Source organism: Anarrhichthys ocellatus, unplaced genomic scaffold (genome assembly GCF_004355925.1).
Source record: "Anarrhichthys ocellatus isolate YVR2014 unplaced genomic scaffold, GSC_Weel_1.0 scaffold181, whole genome shotgun sequence".
Classification (NCBI taxonomy): domain Eukaryota; kingdom Metazoa; phylum Chordata; class Actinopteri; order Perciformes; family Anarhichadidae; genus Anarrhichthys; species Anarrhichthys ocellatus.
In genome coordinates, this window is record NW_022280211.1 from 159,596 (window position 1) to 179,066 (window position 19,471).

Consider the following 19,471-nt stretch of genomic DNA (forward strand, 5'->3'; position numbering starts at 1 on the left):
TGTGTAGGGTGTATTGTGTAGGGTGTAGTGTGTAGGGTGTAGTGTGTAGGGTGTATTGTGTAGGGTGTAGGGTGTATTGTGTAGGGTGTATTGTGTATTGTGTAGGGTGTAGTGTGTATTGTGTAGTGTGTAGGGTGTAGTGTGTAGGGTGTAGTGTGTAGGGTGTAGTGTTTAGTGTGTATTGTGTAGGGTGTAGGGTGTAGTGTGTATTTTACTGAAGGACACACATTCACTCACACATCTGTGATCAGTGTTTAACAGACTGAAGGAGAGAAGATGGAGAGAGAATCACCTCAGCTTCCTGCTTCCTCCTGTCAGCATCACTCTGATTAAACATACTTTATATTAAACTTATTTTACTAAACTAATGATACTTTTTTTATACTATATTTTCCTATATGAACCTTTTCTTTCTGTTCTGGGTGTTCGACACACCTTTACTCATTTATATAGTTCTGTTCTTTCTCTCCTCAGTCTGCTGATGTTCATCTCTGCATCACTTCACATCTTTCATGATGCTGATTTCTTCCTCATCAGCAGATAACAAAAATCATAACAAATGTATTCTTGACACTTTTAGGGTTCTGAATGCAACTCTAAACTGATCCGTGATCAGCGACGATCACGTGACTAGTGAGTTAAAAGAAGAATCAAATACTCTTTTACACCTACAGAGGAGCATGCTGCAGGTCAACGTCTGGATGTTTAACTTTAACAAGACTAAAGAGACCCGGTGCTGACACAGTTTCATTTAAAGTTATACAACAGAAACTTGCAACAGTTACCAACCTAACTGCATCTCCAGTGAAGATCTGCCCTCTGACACTTTTAAGGCCAGCTCATATTTCCACATGACATTTTACAGTTAACACATTTTACAGTTAACACTGAAAGAGTTTGAAGTGTTCCTCAAACAGCATCTTATCCAAGTTACACTTCCAACTGTGAAAGAGATGGCGCTCTATAACGGCATAACCCGGAGATACAAACAGACAGAATCAAATAATGAATAAAAACTAGAAAATGCATTTCCTTCAGAAATTGCGTTGGAATGCTGAAAGCTGAAATTAATCGCAAAAAAATTGCTGAAAATACAGAAATGGGAGACTACCTGTCTGAAAAATGTTGAAGGCCAGAAGCATTAAACTGCAGTGCTGAAAACCCTTCTACTTGAAATGTCTAACTGGCAGAACTGGAAGCTAAACTATTATTGAAAGAAGCTAAGAGCTGAATTACAATGCAGGGAAAGCTTGAAGATAAACGATTTTACTGTCAAAGTAATAGTAGTAAAAGTAGTAGTAGTAGTGGTAGTAGTAGTAATAGTAGTAGAACTATTAGTAGGAGTAGTAGTAATAGTAGTAATAGCAGTAGTAGTGATCATAGTAGTAGTTGAAATAATAGTAGTATTAGTATAAGTATTAGTAGTAGTAATAATAGTAATAGTAATAATGGTAGTAGCAGTAATAGCAGCAGTAGTAGTAGTCATAGTAATAGCTGTAGTAGTGGTCGTAATAGTAGTTGAAATAACAGTAGCATTAGTAGAAGTAGTATTAGTAGTATAAGTAGTAATAGCATTTGTAGTAGTGGTAGTAGAAGTATTATTAGTAGTAGAAGTATTAGTACCATTACAAGAAGTAGTAGTAGTAGAAGTAGTAATACTAAAACTATTAGCAGCAGTAGGAGAGATTGAGAATGACGGACAGACAGAGACGATGGCTTTTACTAAAATCGTCCAAGTCATGTGTGTCTGTGCGTGTGTCTGTGTTTATCAACTTCACTAATTAGCTCAATCAAAAACATCTGTGTGCCTGCAGCCTTTACATGGAGATAGAGCTCAGAAAAAATGGTGAAACAAATCCTCAAAACCCCCATAACCGTAGCTCCTATTGCTCCGATATTAGAACTGGAGAGGAAGGATGACATGAAAAACAGATCATGTGAAAATTGTATCTGTAGTGTAAAAAATGTGGCTTCAGTGGCGATCTAGAAATGGGGTACCGTGTTCTGTGGAAGATGTTCTTGGAGTAAGAATTACCATTGGTGTCTATGGAGCAGATAGTTGGACTTCCTCTCAATGTGAGGCTTTTGAGCCAAATGTGTAAATCTGTTGGATTCCACAGTCATGTGTCCAGACCAGGACACGATTAGCTACTTTTTTACCAAAAAATAATGCATGAAGAGTGAAAATTGTGGAGAGTGGCAAAATTGAAATATTTTTTTCATAAGATTCTGAAGCTGCTCTTCACTCTGGCGATGACATCACGCACTGTGCAATACACACCATTATAAAGTCAGAAAAGGACTGAAAAATTATAAAAGTAAAAATTTGACAGTTCAAAGAGTGTAAAAGATATCAAAACGATGAATCATACGGCAATAGTCCAGGGTGTTCTAAACATTTTAAAGTTAGAATGGTGTCTGTAGCTGAAAGTAGGAGAAAGAAGAAGGATTTGAAAGTTGAAGAGGTTTAAGAGGATTTGAAAATTTTCTCCATAGAGATCCCATTCAAAAACAAATTGCAAAACAAAATATGAAAAGTCATAGCAGAAGTATCCTTACCGGGCTAAACATTTTGATATATAAAATGCTTTCTGTAGCTTAAAAAATGCAGAAGGAGATGAGAACCAAAAAAATGTAAGGAAGAATTATAATAAAAAGAAGTAAGCGGAAGAATAAAGATTAGAAGAACAATAAGTACATTTAAAAATGGCTCAGAGAGAAAGAGGAACATTTGGGAGAGGACTGACGAAGTGAGAAACATGAAGACATTACAGACACATAAATGTTTGGAAGGAAAGAAAGATGGGGTAAACTTTGAGAAGGAGATAAAAGGAGGAGTGAGAGAGGAAGAATAAAATAAAAGATAAAAAACCCTGACATGATATAAAAATAAAGATAATAACGAGTGGAGAGAACCCTGGGATCACACACATAAATGCACTGAGCAGCCTCTTGTTCTAACCTTGATAGACAAAGCCGATTAATAGAGTAATACTGATGCGTGGGCGTTGGGTTTAATCCCCCGTCTCTCTCTTCTTCGCCCCCTCTGCAATAACAACACAAGGTTGGCACAGGAATCCACCGAGCTAACGGCTTAAGCACCTCACCTTGGCACGCTCGGTAATAGCTGCCGAGATGTTCTTTTAAAACCCTCAAAGCCTTCAATGACAACACCTCCAGCGTCTTTGTAACAGCATCACAGACAGCACCCCCGTCTGGAAGCTGTATCATCTTTGAAATAATATCGTCTGTCACTCTGCATCCTACGCTTTAATGCAGCTTTTCTCCCTTCAATGGAAATGAGACATCAAATAGAAAGTTGAATGGGGAGTGAAGTATTAAGTGCTGGATTCTCAAACACATACATATTTAGTGGAAAAACAGGTTATTCACTGGATCCTGAATGTTTTATGTCAACTTTATACCGGGTCCACCACTGTGGCGTAGTTCAGGCTGGTCTCATCCAGCATTCCTAACTAAAGCTACAAAAAATAATAATGTGCAGTATATTTGTAGTGATGCCATGAAATGATTTGGTATGTTGTCTACGTAATCAATAAAGTATGAAGACCACGATAGCACACACAGGGAGACGAATGGGTCCAACAAACAGACATCTCTCAGCCAGGAGACCCAAAATATTCAGCTTCAGTCCGTATTTGTTGGCAATTAGCTTCCTAAAAACGATATATTTTCACTATATTTTCACAGCGAATGGACACAAACAGAGGCCTCTGTATTAAAAAGGCGGTCCGGCAGCAATCTAACAGCACCATAAATTACATTTATACAACCGTGATTTCAGAGAAAATCTATTTTTCCCCATTTGTTAGAATGCTGAAATCATGAAAAATATGCAGACATATTTATTGAGAACAACTTCAATAGAAGCTTTGAATGTAAAAAGTACAGCCCTGGTGAGATTAATAACATGCTGAGGTACATTCTGAACACACTGCGAACACATTGAATGTGTAAAACGTTGTTTTCCTACAGCCTGCCCAGGCGACTGTGGTGAAGTGGATAACAGGGCAGTCCTTTAATCAGAAGATCGGCGGTTCGATCCCGGCCCTGGCTCCACTCTGCATGTCGATGCGCAAGACACTTAACTTGAGCAAGACACTTAACCCCAACATTGCTCATGTAGCTGTGCCTACGGTGTAGAATTGTGATAGAATCTGGATTGTAAACATTGCTTTGGATATAAGCGTCTGCTAAATGACTGTAATGTAATCTGCAGATATGGTGGATTCCAGCTTGTGTCTGTTGAACACATCACAGTCGATCAGTAACCTGCTGACACGGGTCTGTGCCCTGACAATTGTATTAAACCACAATGTCCCCCCTAAGTGATACACATTACGCTACGACCCCATTCGCTCACACTTCAGGTGATTGGGGTCATGATGTTACGGTTCTGGCGACCGGTTCAGCTCCATTTAACTTTGCCATCAGGCTGAGACAGGGTTGTGATTGGGGCGGACGAGAAGGGATCAAATGTGACAAGAGACAAGGTAAAAGTTGAGAGGAAGCATATCGTCACAGTGAAATAGGATTGAATGAGATGGTGAAAACACAATATGGAGGACGCATGACATCGTTTATTGTTGTATTGTCACTGTTAGCTAACAGGTGGCTCATAAGTAAGCAGAATATGTGGATCCACACAGCTATCTGCACTGGAACCAGCAGGTGTTGTGGGTAATATTTTGCTGGCACGCATCAGGTCCATTCAAGATTCTGTGTTCTTTTTTCTCTGCCAGGAGGATCATGTAATTGTCCTGTATGTGTGTGTGTAAAAGTATAATAATAATTTATGGTTAGTAAAGCATATATTTGGTATTTGAGACAGTATTTGCACCTGTAAAGACATGTATATGTCTATACATATACATATATATATATATATAATTGCAATTCTGGTTTAAGTGTCCCAGGGACACATCGACATGGACCAGTCGAGCCAGGAATCGAACTGCCGATGCCACAGTCTATGTTGACATTTTCACATTACATGTTACCCAGCTCATGTCATGTGTGTCAGAGTGTGTGTGTGTGTGTGTGTGTGTGTGTGTGTATCAGGGTTTAGTTTCCAGCCATTGTTTGTCAGCAGCTGTGGCTGCTTCCTCTGTGGATTAGCGTTAGCATGGCTGAGTGTGTCTAACAGGATTACTAATCTGAGTTATGCTGCTACAGTGCTCTGTGTGTGTGTGTGTGTGTGTGTGGTTGCATATCTTTTCTTAAATGTGCCTTTGATTCTGAATATTTGTGTGTGTGTGTGTGTGTGTGTAGTTGTGTATATGTCACAATGTGAACACGTCTGTGTACCTGGGTGCCTCTGTAAATGAGTCTCTCTCCATCCTTGTGAATGTGTGTGTGTGTGTGTTTGTGTGTGTGAGTGCAGATGATGACGGATTAATATTATCTTTAGTCTCCGTAACTTAATAAACAATGAACAGTGATAATGGCTGCCTCTCTCTCTCCCTGTCACACACTCTCACACACACACCAGTTTCCATTAATGTTAAGGTCAGCAGGACACGGTTTAAGTACTTTGGAGCTTTTAAGAACTAAAACCACTTAAGTGCTTCCTCATCTGGTCCCTGCAGACCTCTGTGGAGTCGTGATGTATGTGAGAGTATTATATTATATTGTATTATTACAATATATTTTATTACATTATATTTATTGACGTGCTGAGGTAAGCGTGATGTCTCAGTGTTGCTAGTTGTGTACTTTAGCTGTTTAATGTTAACCCAGTTAAATGTTTTCTATTCTTCATTACTGGATACATTCAACTTGGTCTACTTCTGCTCAAAAATCTCTCTCTCTCTCTCTCTCTCTCTCTCTCTCTCTCTGCGATGCAGATCTGTTGACAGTTTCTTTACCCTTGCTGAATCTGAATCTGCATCTGAAAACAATCCCACAATGCAATGCAACATGTCATATGGTGACCAAATCAATGATGTGGAAACACAAACACGATGTGTTCACATAGAACTTTGATTCCCCTTCAAAGAGAATTTGTTTCTGACAAGGTAATAAAGCCAATGGCCAAAGTGAATTGCATGATGGGACACAGCTGCTGTGATGCGACACAAAAGCACAAAGGCTGGAAGGAGGAAGAGGAAAAGCCTTGAGACACGTTGTACGAGTCAAACTCATTCTGAGGGACTTACAATAACAGCACAAAAAATGAATCATGAAGTTATTATAAGAACTTTAGATTCATACTCACGAATAATTAACTTCAGGACAACATATATTTCTCCTTAAATCCCAGCAAAGAATTATTCAGGATCACACATGATGATATGAAATAACGAGTAATGCTCAACCTTGTTTAATCAAAATGCAAAAATGTAGAAGTTCTGCCTCTTCTTTAGTTCATGTAAAGCTACAGTTCATGAGACGATGCAATCTGTAATTTAATATCTAACAAACAAGTTCATGACACAATGCTGTGATTTTAAATAATCTGCTCATCATTCATGGAATTAAACTGTATATTAATTTGATTGACTTCAGAAGGAACTGTAATATTATTGGATCAGTCTCTAAAGTCTAGGATAAAGTAACAACTCAAATCGTGCTTTTGAAACTTCTGAGTGAAACATTACAAAAGTTACATTATTAGATGTTGAGTTTTGTTTTGAAAGACAAAACGTTTTCTAAAAAGCAGCAGAACATTTAACGAGTGCTTAGATATTAGAGGCTGTCCAGCAACTTATCATTATTATTAATATTGTTGTATATTTACTTATTCATTCATTCAGTTAGTTCCTTACTTGTCCGTCTCTGTGGGCTAACAGTCGTTACAGAAACAATCTACAGATTTGAACTAAAGATTCATCTTAAATCAGTCAAAGTGTTAACACTGTTCAACTTTCCCCAAAATAAAAGCCCAAGTGAGCAGAAATGTGTTGATGATTCGAATGAGCAGAATTATTATTATTATTTATCACTCTGTTTTTCTCATGAACTCATTGAATCATCTCCTGCCACAGTTTTTGCTGCAAAGCCTCTTCAGACTGTCCCCAACAAAAAAAACATCCAGATAGATGTTTCAATCAAACATTGAGCCCTCATCTTTCCTGCCTCCTTCATCAGCCCCTCCTCTTCCTCTTCATCCCCAGATGCTGGTGAGTACTTTACAACCTGACCTCTTAGACTCATACAACAATTCACCCAGATGTGTGTGTGCAAACACGATGCTACAACAAGAGGGGAAACCTAAATATGTGTGTGTGCAAACACAATGCCACAACAAGAGGGGAAACCTAAATATGTGTGCAAACACGATGCTACAACAAGAGGGAAAACCTAAATGTGTGTGTGTGCAAACACGATGATACAACAAGAGGGGAAACCTAAATGTGTGTGTGTGCAAACACGATGATACAACAAGAGGGGAAACCTAAATGTGTGTGTGCAAACACGATGCTACAACAAGAGGGGAAACCTAAATATGTGTGTGTGCAAACACGATGCTACAACAAGAGGGGAAAACTAAATATGTGTGTGTGCAAACACGATGCTACAACAAGAGGGGAAACCTAAATATGTGTGCAAACACGATGCTACAACAAGACGGGAAACCTAAATATGTGTGTGCAAACACAATGCTACAACAAGAGGGGAAACCTAAATATGTGTGTGTGCAAACACAATGCTACAACAAGAGGGGAGACCTAAATATATGTGTGCAAACACGATGCTACAACAAGAGGGGAAACCTAAATGTGTGTGTGTGCAAACACGATGCTACAACTAGAGGGGAAACCTAAATATATGTGTGCAAACACGATGCTACAACAAGAGGGGAAACCTAAATATGTGTGCAAACATGATGCTACAACAAGAGGGGAAACCTAAATGTGTGTGTGCAAACACGATGCTACAACAAGAGGGGAGACCTAAATATGTGTGCAAACACGATGCTACAAGAGGGGAAACCTATATGTGTGTGTGCAAACACGATGCTATAACAAGAGGGGAAACCTAAATGTGTGTGTGCAAACATGATGCTACAACAAGAGGGGAAACCTAAATGTGTGTGTGCAAACACGATGCTACAAGAGGGGAAACCTAAATGTGTGTGTAAACACGATGCTCCAACAAGAGGGGAAACCTAAATATGTGTGCAAACACGATGCTACAACAAGAGGGGAAACCTAAATGTGTGTGTGCACACATTTATGCACAATATTGAGATGTTGAGACGTTGAGATATTGAGATATTGAGATGTTGAGACATTGAGACGTTGAGATATTGAGACAGATTCTGTATTTGAGGTTCTCGGGTTGGAGACCATTTAAACTTTGTGATGTAAGAAGAAGAAGAAGAAGAAGAAGAAGAAGAGCAGCTCCCGGGCTGCTAAAAGAGGAACCAGCTCCAACAAAGTCCACATTGTGATTTCATTGTTTAAATTGATTGAAGTAGAAACTAATATAATACATAATGTTTCTGTAAAGCTGCTTCGAGACTATCAATGAATAAAATGAAAAGCGTATGTTACTCACAGACGCATAACTCAGTATTCAGTGTTTGCTTTTATGTGACTACAACTAATTAACGAGTGACAGGATGAATGCAGTGCTTTAGTTAATAATCATGCCTCAAGGATAATGTTTCTGTTCATTTCAAAAAGTAATAAGTGGTAAAAGGTATCCGTTCAATGTTCAGCATTGCAGTGAAACAACGTTGGAATGCAAGCACAGTTTTTCTGCTTCCATCCTCAGGTAAAGAATCCGCTTCATAACAATACAATGTTTACAGTCATTCATTTAGGATTTGACGAGCGTCTGCTGTTGTACATGACATGCATACTTCTTTGTGCTCGGCCTTGCAACCTCAATTTCCCTCAGGACAATATGAATTATTATATTCATGTGAAGTCACATTGTGGACCACTGTGACAGCAGTTTAGCACAGATTGTGTCTCTATTGTTCAAGTCAACATTCTGATTGTTATTTAGCTCAATGACGTTCATATTCATATATAGTTATGTGTCTGCATGACTGAATGAAATCCAGTAAACGCTTGAGCTCATATTTAGCTCCTGGGTTGTAAAGAAGTGGGCGGGACTAAAAAGACCACTAGCACAGGAAATGGTTTCACTATCATGTAAATCAGTTTCATCCTCATGAGGTCTCATGAAAGATAATAAGTCCAGTAACAGAAAATAAAGGATTTTAACTTCAAAGCAGTTCTTCAGAGTGGATATGTATTTAAATACATTATAGAGCAGCGTTACTGATGAAGGTCAAAAGGTTGGAAAACATTCTGATCATCACAGAGACAAAATGATTATATTTTCTGTCAGATGTAACACACTTCTTTTAAATGAACATTATGGTAGAAAACAGAAGGTTCATTCAGTGTTCATGGCTTTAACTATCAAAGGTAATGTAATTCATATATATCCCATGACATCAATTCATATTTAATCCACTTATTTGACAACAAGGAAGTAAAAGGGTGACAAAAGCTGCAGTGAGGAGGTGGATGTGTGTCAAACAGGACTCTCATCCAGGAGACCTCTGTAAGTGTCCCCTCTGTAACCAGGACTCTCTGTTAGTGTCCCCTCTGGAACCTGGACTCTCTGTTAGTGTCCCCTCTGGAACCAGGACTCTCTGTCAGTGTTACCTCTGGAACCAGGACTCTCTGTTAATGTTACCTCTGGAACCAGGACTCTCTGTTAATATCCACTCTGTAACCAGGACTCTCTGTTAGTGTCCCCTCTGGAACCAGGACTCTCTGTTAGTGTCCCCTCTGGAACCAGGACTCTCTGTTAGTGTCCCCTCTGGAACCAGGACTCTCTGTCAGTGTTACCTCTGGAACCAGGACTCTCTGTCAGTGTTACCTCTGTAACCAGGACTCTCTGTCAGTGTTACCTCTGGAACCAGGACCCTCTGTTAATGTCTCCTTTGGAACCAGGACTCTCTGTTAGTGTCCCCTTTGGAACCAGGACTCTCTTTTAGTGTCCCCTCTGGGACCAGGACTCACAATGTGGATTATTAGTGCAACATACGATAGAATGACAGTAATGTCCAGTATGTGATGGTCACATTCATAATGGTTAGCATGATGGGAGGCGAAGGTTGCAGGGTGAGCTCTGTGTCTGAGGAGGGATTTGATCGTTGGAGGAAGATTAAAATGATTTAGGGCTCAAATCAAAGCCAACGCCTTTAAAATCAACCCACCACCAAAACAACCGATTCTGAATGTGTGATCGGCCAAACGAGGGAACGAGACACTCACGCAGTTAAGAGAAGTGTTTCAGGGCTTTTGGTCTGTCACAACAACGTTATATGAAACTTATTGTGTAAAAGAATAATTTCTCGGCGCCATGTTGAATGGAAAAAGTGCAAAATGCAATATTAAAGTAATCAAGCCCCTGAAGGCAGGTTGAAGAGTTTTGTTTATGGCCTTTTACCAATAAAATGTGTGTGTTGGATCTCACACTGTTTTGAATTTAGGGAGTCATCATCATCCTCCACAAGTCTTCATCAAATCACTCACTCAATGAAAGCTCATCAGACATGTCAGAGTGGAACCATGCCGACAGTAAATAGCTGATGTATCTTCACTGAAGTCGGTTAATTTAAAGAGAGAAACAAAGATCAAAATGAATTCAGCTCCTTTATTTTCTCATTGATTTTCAGTGTTTCCTTCTCAGAAGTCTTTAGTTTACTGTCCTCATACTAGCAGCATGGTTCCACTGTGTGTGTGTGTCTGTGTGTGTGTGTGTGCGCCAGACAGAGAAAGAAGAGGTTCAAACACAGCCAGCGACACTGGAAGCAGAGCAGACATGCAACTAATGCAGTAAGATGAAGATGAGATAAAAACCAAAGAGTAAAAAACAGAAAGAGTCCAGAAACAAAAGGAGGAGAAATAATGGGGGCAACCAACAGAAAGTGCATCGTGTTCATGGCTGTACTTTGATGAAAAAGTAGAACATAGGGAAGGAAATGTTGTGCCTATGAAGCAATAATCACCTTCGCTGGGGATGACTAGAATATACGGCGTTGTTATTTGTCCCCTACCTATTACCACTAAGGCCAAGGACCGCATGTCCCGCCGGAAAGCATGAAGAAGAGAGGGAAGAAAACCAACAACAACAAAAAGAGAAGAGAGAGAAGAAAAGAGGCTAAGAAAAATAGACGTAGAGTTTTCTTTATCCATTTCATCAATATTTACACTTTTCAATTGCACAATCTGTCTTAGAGGAGAGAAGTTGCAGTGGTGAGGGATACAACCATTAAGACCAGTAGGACAGCTAGCACTGGGATGTGAGTGGTCCTGGTGTTAGGATGTGGACTGGGATGTGACTGGACCTGGTGTCAGGATGTGGACTGGGATGTGACTGGACCTGGTGTCAGGATGTGGACTGGGATGTGAGTGGTCCTGGTGTCAGGATGTGGACTGGGATGTGACTGGACCTGGTGTCAGGATGTGGACTGGGATGTGACTGGACCTGGTGTTAGGATGTGGACTGGATTGTGACTGGTTGTCAGGATGTAGACTGGGATGTGACTGGACCTGGTGTCAGGATGTGGACTGGGATGTGACTGGACCTGGTGTTAGGAAGTGGACTGGGATGTGACTGGACCTGGTGTCAGGATGTGGACTGGGACATGAGTGGTCCTGGTGTTAGGATGTGGACTGGGACGTGAGTGGTCCTGGTGTCAGGATTGGACTGGGACGTGAGTGGTCCTGGTGTCAGGATGTGGACGGGGACGTGAGTGGTCCTGGTGTCAGGATGTGGACTGGGACGTGAGTGGTCCTGGTGTTAGGATGTGGACTGGGATGTGAGTGGACCTGGTGTCAGGATGTGGACTGGGATGTGACTGGACCTGGTGTCAGGATGTGGACTGGGATGTGAGTGGTCCTGGTGTCAGGATGTGGACTGGGATGTGACTGGACCTGGTGTCAGGATGTGGACTGGGTTGTGACTGGTTGTCAGGATGTGGACTGGGATGTGACTGGACTTGGTGTCAGGATGTGGACTGGGATGTGAGTGGTCCTGGTGTCAGGATGTGGACTGGGATGTGAGTGGTTCTGGTGTCAGGATGTGTTTCAGTGGATGCAGATGTGGTGCTCGGGGGGAACTGCTGAGTCGGCCGGTCTGGCTCGACGGGTTAATACAAATAAAAGTAGGAAATGGAAGAGAAAAGAAATGAAGAGATGTTTGAAAGAAAACAGAAGAACTTGGTTGCAATGTTTGGAGCAAAGACTCAATCTGACAGCTGGGTTCTTAGTTCAGACACAAAGACGGATCATTCAGCTGAACACAAATCATTTGTTCACTTTAGATAACACGTTACCCTCGTCTAGAGAGACTACTGAGGCAGCAGGTGGCTTAAAGGAAACCTCCATGGAGACAGGCTGCTAACCAACCATGAGCCTCTAAAGTTCATCTGAAGGATTAATAATGTTTCTCAGAGGCAAAGTGCAGAAATGTTCAACCTCAGTTGGTGAAGTTAAAGAAGCAGGTTTCAAGTTTGAATGTTTTCAGGTTTTCAGGTTCATTAAACTACAGTCGACGCTGAATGAGAGGAAACGGTGAGTAAGCACGTTTCCTTCTGAGTCTCCTCTTTATCTCCACTTTATTTAATGATAACTTGATCAAAGAAAACAAGACAGACAGCTCCAGTCATTTACTGCCCAATAAAAATGTCATATTTGTATTTTTAAAAACATGTTTTTTTATTTCCACCTCACTGATTTGAATTATTTTCTTTAGGTCCATGACATAAAATCAAGTTCCTCTTTGTGATGCAACAAAACAGGAATAATGTCAAAGCTCTCTGCTCAGCTTCTGAAGGTTTGTTTAGTGTTGGTTCGTCAGGTTTCTTTTATTCTGACACAAAAACAATGAGTGGATCAATGTGGACCACGTCTACACTCAGTTTCCTGATATCAATAGACAGCTGGCGTCCTCACTGGTTCTTAGCTGGTCAGCTATTGGCTGGTTTAGGCTTCATTACCAGTCACTGTGCTTTTACAGTTAGCAGCACGACAGCCGCATATGTTTATTGGTTATTATGTCGCTCCTCTTTTCTCTCTCTAGCTCAAAACTGATTCACCTTCTGACAAACACGTGGATCTTTGACTCTGTCTATTTTCTTTACCTAAGTATGAATCTAACGTCTTTAGTGAGCAGCTGACTTCACTGTCTAGGACACATTAAACCAGACATGAGGTGTTGAGCGGACAGCAGCTAGCAGACATAAATTCATCATCTGCAAGTCTTTTTAGTGTCAAGGAACACTCTTAATTATACATTTTTAAAAAGTTTTATTTGTATTTATATTATTTAATTATTTAGTCATATGAAAGACAGCCACAAAGTGAACAGCATGTCTTTAACACACATGCATGCAGACAGACAGACAGCACACTCAGTACTTTGCACCCAGAAAACAAGTCTGCAAAAGGATAGAGTGAGAGAAAAAAACCTGATTACAGAGAGAAATGTGCACAAATGAGCAATGAATGCAGATGAGAAACAATACTGGAGCTAAAAGAATCAGAGAACACACAGAGATGTGGAAAAATCAAATCAATGTTTGATGCAGATGAAATAATAGAATAGAAAAAAAGAGACGAGATGAGGAAAATCAATAGCAAGCTGAAAAGCTTTCAAAGCACATCGGCTGGCACACAAATGATGAGCAGCAAATAAAGATGGGAGACATAGGGAGAGGCTGAGATGGTTAGCTTCCGTCATCGGCTGTAATGAAGGCGCTCAATCAGCATGTTAACGGCCCTGAAGCTCCGCTTTATACACTCATGAGCAGCATGGAGGCAGAGAGAGAACAGAGAGCAGGAACCATGAAGAACAGAGAGAACAGAGAGCAGGAACCATGAAGAACAGAGAGAACGTGAGACAATGAAAGAGGAAGAAGAGACGAGGCGATGCAGAGGAGTCATGCAGGAGAACATGGAGAGGAGCTGACTAAAGGCTGAGTGTTAGTGTGTGTGTGTGTGTTTGTGTGTGTGTGTGACACTATTCTAGGGGCCGACATCACTAACAAGTTAAATCAGACATAACATCCTCTATTCCAGAAGTGGAAGGCTGCTCATACCTTTGTTAGCCAGGCGGACACAGTTGATTTTGGTTTCCTGTGGAGAGGAGAGACAGAAGTTGTTTAGGTGAAATCACATGTTCACTTCATAAATACTAGTTAGAAGGGAGCAGCAGGGCTGGTCATCTTTGATTGATGGAGGACATCACTCACTCATTCATCATCGAGGAGTCAGGGCTCTCTGACTGATGAATTCTTTCCAAAGCTTCATGTCAGTTTCCTTCAAGACTGACTTTGATTTCAGGTCCAGATAGAGTTCACTCAAATGTTCTCGATACTGAAGACCCTGAAGACCCTGAATCTAATCCAGTACCACGAACTGATCGCTGCTGTTTCTCTGGTCAAACACAGGGCTGTGTCTCCATGACTAGAGAACTCTCTGTGGTGCGTTCAAAGACGCTCTGACGTTCATAACTTGTGTAGTTAAATTATAGTTGACCAACATTCCTGCTTTAAGGAGGATTATTGAATAGACAGTCTGTATAGTATTCATCTGATGTCCATGAACGCAACGCTTTAAAAACAGCTCCTGTTCGCAGTAACACATTAGCTAAACATTAACATCTTGCACACGACGCCCCCAAATTTGGGGGCTCTCGGGCTCAGGACCCCTGAAAATCATGTTCGGAAAATAGCCTTATTCTTCGGTAATATTGTGGATTGGTAGTTTTTTCCCCGGATTAAACAGCAACGTATGGGCAACACTATCATATAAGTCACTTCTTACACACTCCAAACACAACTATAGACTACTAGTATAAGCATCCAGAAAACGTGGCATAAAAGCATGAAATCCTGGCCAGAAATCGCCTTTATGAGTACCGCAAATCAATATTTGCACCCTGATACTAGCGGCTACCAAGCCGTGCAATGCATTTTATAGCATTAGCACCCGTGGCCAAACGCGTAAATAACTTCGTTTTTTCTCTCCGTGCAAGCACTACAAAGCTGTGAGTGGTCAATCGTACCATTGTACTGCCCTCCGCCGAAAAAAATCATACGTTTTTGGCCAGGTTTTATGAAAAATGAGTACAATAACGTCGCAGATTATCCGTTTCAAAGCTGGAATCATTGTTGCTAACTGCATCCTGTTTACTTCCGAGCTGTTTCCAGAATAAGAGCGGTCAATCCAGCATGGGCGAGCGGTCAGACTTCCTGCAAGCGGAAATTTACGCCCGGGGAGACGCGGCACTTCTTGCAACGTTACTGGTTGAAACTTCTGTCAATCAACACCAAATTCGACACACGCCTTCCTGACACTCTGACGCATTGAAGGAGGGCTTATTGACTGAAATCGACCGATGATAGGCTGAGCTACAGCCCCATACACACACATGAACTGAGAAAATCCTATAGATGACAGCCAGAAAGAGGCTCTGATGATGTTAGGAATCTCAAAATGATTCCTAACATCTGTATTTGGATGTATTGAATAATATGAGTGATAACAAAAGTGAAATATATAGTTATATAGTATATAAAAGTACAATGTAAGAGCTGCAACAGCTGGTTCGAAAATGATGAACTCGCTTGACCGCTCTCTACTAAAGCCTCTTATTCTTCACTTTATCCCACTTTAACCTTTATTCAGCAACTACTGATCGGTTGTGCTATGATTTGGGAGAGTTTTTAGGGAGATATCTACATTATTTCAAAAACCTTATATCAATAAAAGTGCTTTTTTTTCAGGCGAACCTGATTATTTTCAATTTGAGCTGTGTAATGTCTTCATTACTATATTAACCAGCAACATATACACAATATTACCCATCTGAACAATCTCACAAGTGTTGTGATCTGATTATAGCAACAAAAATTATTAAAATAGACCTTGTAGTTACAGAACTATGGTCACTTTAGTATGGGTATGCTATTTTCGAGCAGAGGCCTACAAATAGGACCCGAGCTTATTAATGAATAAATTCATTAACATTAAGCTAAACAAAGAAAGAGCAAAGTAATAATTACATAAAGGAGTGATGAGTTGTTCAGTAACAGAAACAGTTTCTTTATCAAATCAGTTATTTCAAAATGTCCTCATTTCATCAATCAAGAGTTCAGAATCACATGAGACGGGTCACAAAAGGCTCACCAATAATTAACAGTAGATACAATATGTAGTTAATGAGGCAGGAACACACGCACGCACGCACGCACGCACGCACGCATACACACACACACACACACACACACACACACACAAACAGCATGCTGCTGTTCACCTTAAAAGTGTTCCAATGTTATTAGTTTCTTATTCATCACTGATCAGCTTGTTGGTGCAAAACACACATGATGAACATCAGGATCAATAAGATGTTCCTCTATAACTCTCTTTAAACTCTGTACTTTATTTTTTATTTGAGTGTATTATAGGAATAATGTGAAGCAATTCTCATAGATGATTCTGATTAATGGCTCCTTCATCATCACTCATCTCATAAATAGAGACGTAGTATGTCCGTCCTATGAGGATTCTAACACCAGCGTCTCTCTATCTGTCTCCTGTCTGAGCTTCCTGTTGTGTCTTTACGTTCCTCTGTGAGCTTCCTGTTGTGTCTTTACGTTCCTCTGTGAGCTTCCTGTTGTTTCTTTACGTTCCTCTGTGAGCTTCCTGTTGTCTCTTTAAGTTCTTCTGTGAGCTTCCTGTTGTCTCTTTAAGTTCTTCTGTGAGCTTCCTGTTGTCTCTTTACGTTCCTTCTTTCTCTTTGTGATAGATCAGAAAGTGCTTGTCTTCGTTCTCGTCAGCAGTAAGAGGACGTATGTTGTCTCACAGAGATCGTCCTCCCTCACACGGTGAACCGTTTGTCTTCAACAGCAGCTGCTGACACTGACGCCTGTCACTTTATCTTCTGAATAGAATCACTCCCAAGGTGCTACTCATGTTATTTAATAATAATAATAATAACCTCGCGATGCTCAAAACTGATAATGTTGATTGATGAACGTGTCATTGTAATGTGAAATCACACTGTCAGAATGTGAAGACACACTGTGTGTGTGTGTGTGTTAACTAAGGATACATTTTGTCCATCATGTTTCAGTAAAAGCAGCTCAGAATTAGCTCCTGATACATAAATCGAACTAAAATAAAAGGAGATTTCATTGTCTGTATCTATATTTTATGAACACATACGGATATTTATTTTAATAACGAAGAAATGGGTATTAAACACATATATTATATATAAATACATAAGGCAGTGTGATGAGATCAGATCTCAGGTCTGTTTTCAGCCTCGTCTTAATGCTAAAGGGACAAACATCAAGAGGCTCAGAGAAGCAAAGTTAATAAATGTTAATAAATGGTCCAATTTATTACCCGGCTTCTAACCGGGGGGGGGGGGGGGGGGGGGGGGGGGGGGGTGGTATGGTGGAGACACGGTGTGTGTTTGTGTGTGTAGTAGTTCCTTTGTGGAGCCTGACAGGAATATTAAGTGGAGCTGCAGCTAATGTGTGGGAGAACTCTCTCTCTCACTCTCTGTCTGTCTGTCTCTCTCTCTCTCTCTCTCTCTCTCTCTCACTCTCTGTCTCTCTCTCTGTCTCTCTCTCTTTCATCTCTCTCTCTCTCTCTCTCTCTCTCCCTCTCTGTGTCAACAACTTCAGTTTAGCTAACAGCTCTTTTTGATGCACACACACACACACTCAGAATAAAAGTGCATGTATTTAGGAATTCTTGAGTCAGCTGAGTGCATCTTGATTGACATTGACTGTCAGTTCTCTCTCCATGTTGCTCTACAAGCAGCTCAAACTGCACTCTGAGGTGTGTGTGTGTGTGTGTGTGTGTGTGTGTGGGTGTGTGTGTGTGTGTGTGTGTGTGTGTGCGTGTTGATTGTCAGACTACCTTGGCCAACCCCTGACGCTTTTTATTCTTCAAAAAGGTGTCTGGCTTCATTTTTCTCGGCGTGTTTTTTCCATTTCTCTTCCTCTGCATTTCTCCTCCAACTATTCCACCTCTCCCTCCTTCTCCCTTTCCTCCTCACTTCTCTTTGCACTTTGGTGTCTTCCCTCCCTCATCCCTCAGTCTCCCAGCTTCTTCCTCCGTCTCTTCTCCTGCTCTCTCATGAATTTACTCAGAACTTCAGCTCCATTCACCTGAAGCTCAAGTCTACGTCAGTGAGTGAGAAGTTGGTCCAGAGTGTCTCTGTGTTCTGGTTCATCTGGAGGTGTTGGACAGACTCAAAGTCTTAGAAGTGAGACAGGAAAGGTTCTGTTGGAAGATCACTGCTCTTTAAGATATCTCTTAAGGGCGACTGTGGCTCCCGTAGCTGTGCCTACGATATGACAGAATCTGAATTGTAGTCGCTTTGGATAAAAGCGACTGCTAAATGACTGTAATGTAATGTAATGTAATCTCTGCAGCGGTACGACGTCCTTTAACTTAACAAACAATCATTTAGTTTGGAGGATTTGAACCATCAACCGTGACAGCGGTTTGTCCAGGTTGTTATTATTCTCTTCAGCCCTGCCAGCCTCCCTCTCTGTCTCCAGTATTATATCCTCTTTAATCTCCCTCTCTCTTGTTTTAGACTTTTATTCCCTCTATCGCTCCATCCCTAAGTCCCCCATCACTCCTGCTCTTACTTCTCTTACTTACAGCCCCCGGCACTTTATTATTGTGTGTGTGTGTGTGTGTGTGTGTGTGTGTGTGTGTGTGTGTGTGTCTGCCTTTTATGTGGGTGGTGTGTGTGTGTGTGTGGTGTGTGACATCACATGACATCGAGGGAGAAATCAAGATTGCTGTTGGTGAGCACTTTAAATGTGCAGAGCGTCAACTAATTGGCACAATGATGGGAGATGAGAGACTGGCATCAAACTGATGTCACTCCTGGGGGTGGGGGGGGGGGGGGGGGGGGGGGGGGTAAGAAAGGGAGAGAGAGAGAGAGAGGAAAAGGAAGAAAGAATGAAAAAGGAGTAGGAGGAAAATAGAAGGCAATAACACATGATGGAGAATGGAATGAATAAAACACGGAGGGGAAAAATAATAGAAGGAGAAAAAAGTTATGGAGAAGACAAGTGAAGGAGGTGGGAATGACAGGAAGCATGAAAAGGAGACAAGGATGGGTGAAAGGAAGCATGAAAAGGAGACATTGAGAGGTGAAAGGAAGCATGAAAAAGAGACATGGAGGGGTGGAAGGAATCACGAAAAGGAGACATGGAGGGGTGGAAGGAATCATGAAAAGGAGACATGGAGGGGTGGAAGGAATCATGAAAAGGAGACATGGAGGGGTGGAAGGAATCACGAAAAGGAGACATGGAGGGGTGGAAGGAAGCTCGAAAAGGAGACATGGAGGGGTGGAAGGAAGCATGAAAAGGAGACAAGGATGGGTGAAAGGAAGCATGAAAAGGAGACATGGAGGGGTGGAAGGAATCACGAAA

General features: G+C 41.1%; 1 protein-coding gene across 1 annotated transcript in view; it reads right to left on the bottom strand.

Moving 5' to 3' along the window:
- Positions 1-19,471, bottom strand: part of ptprt (protein tyrosine phosphatase receptor type T) — a gene marked incomplete at its 5' end in the record, with an annotated part of 187,609 nt that overhangs the window by 82,085 nt on the left and 86,053 nt on the right. The window contains 2 exons of the mRNA XM_031878470.1: positions 10,710-11,059; positions 14,096-14,132. Coding sequence (XP_031734330.1) covers positions 10,710-11,059; positions 14,096-14,132 — 387 coding nt within the window. The remainder of the gene's footprint in view (positions 1-10,709; positions 11,060-14,095; positions 14,133-19,471) is intronic.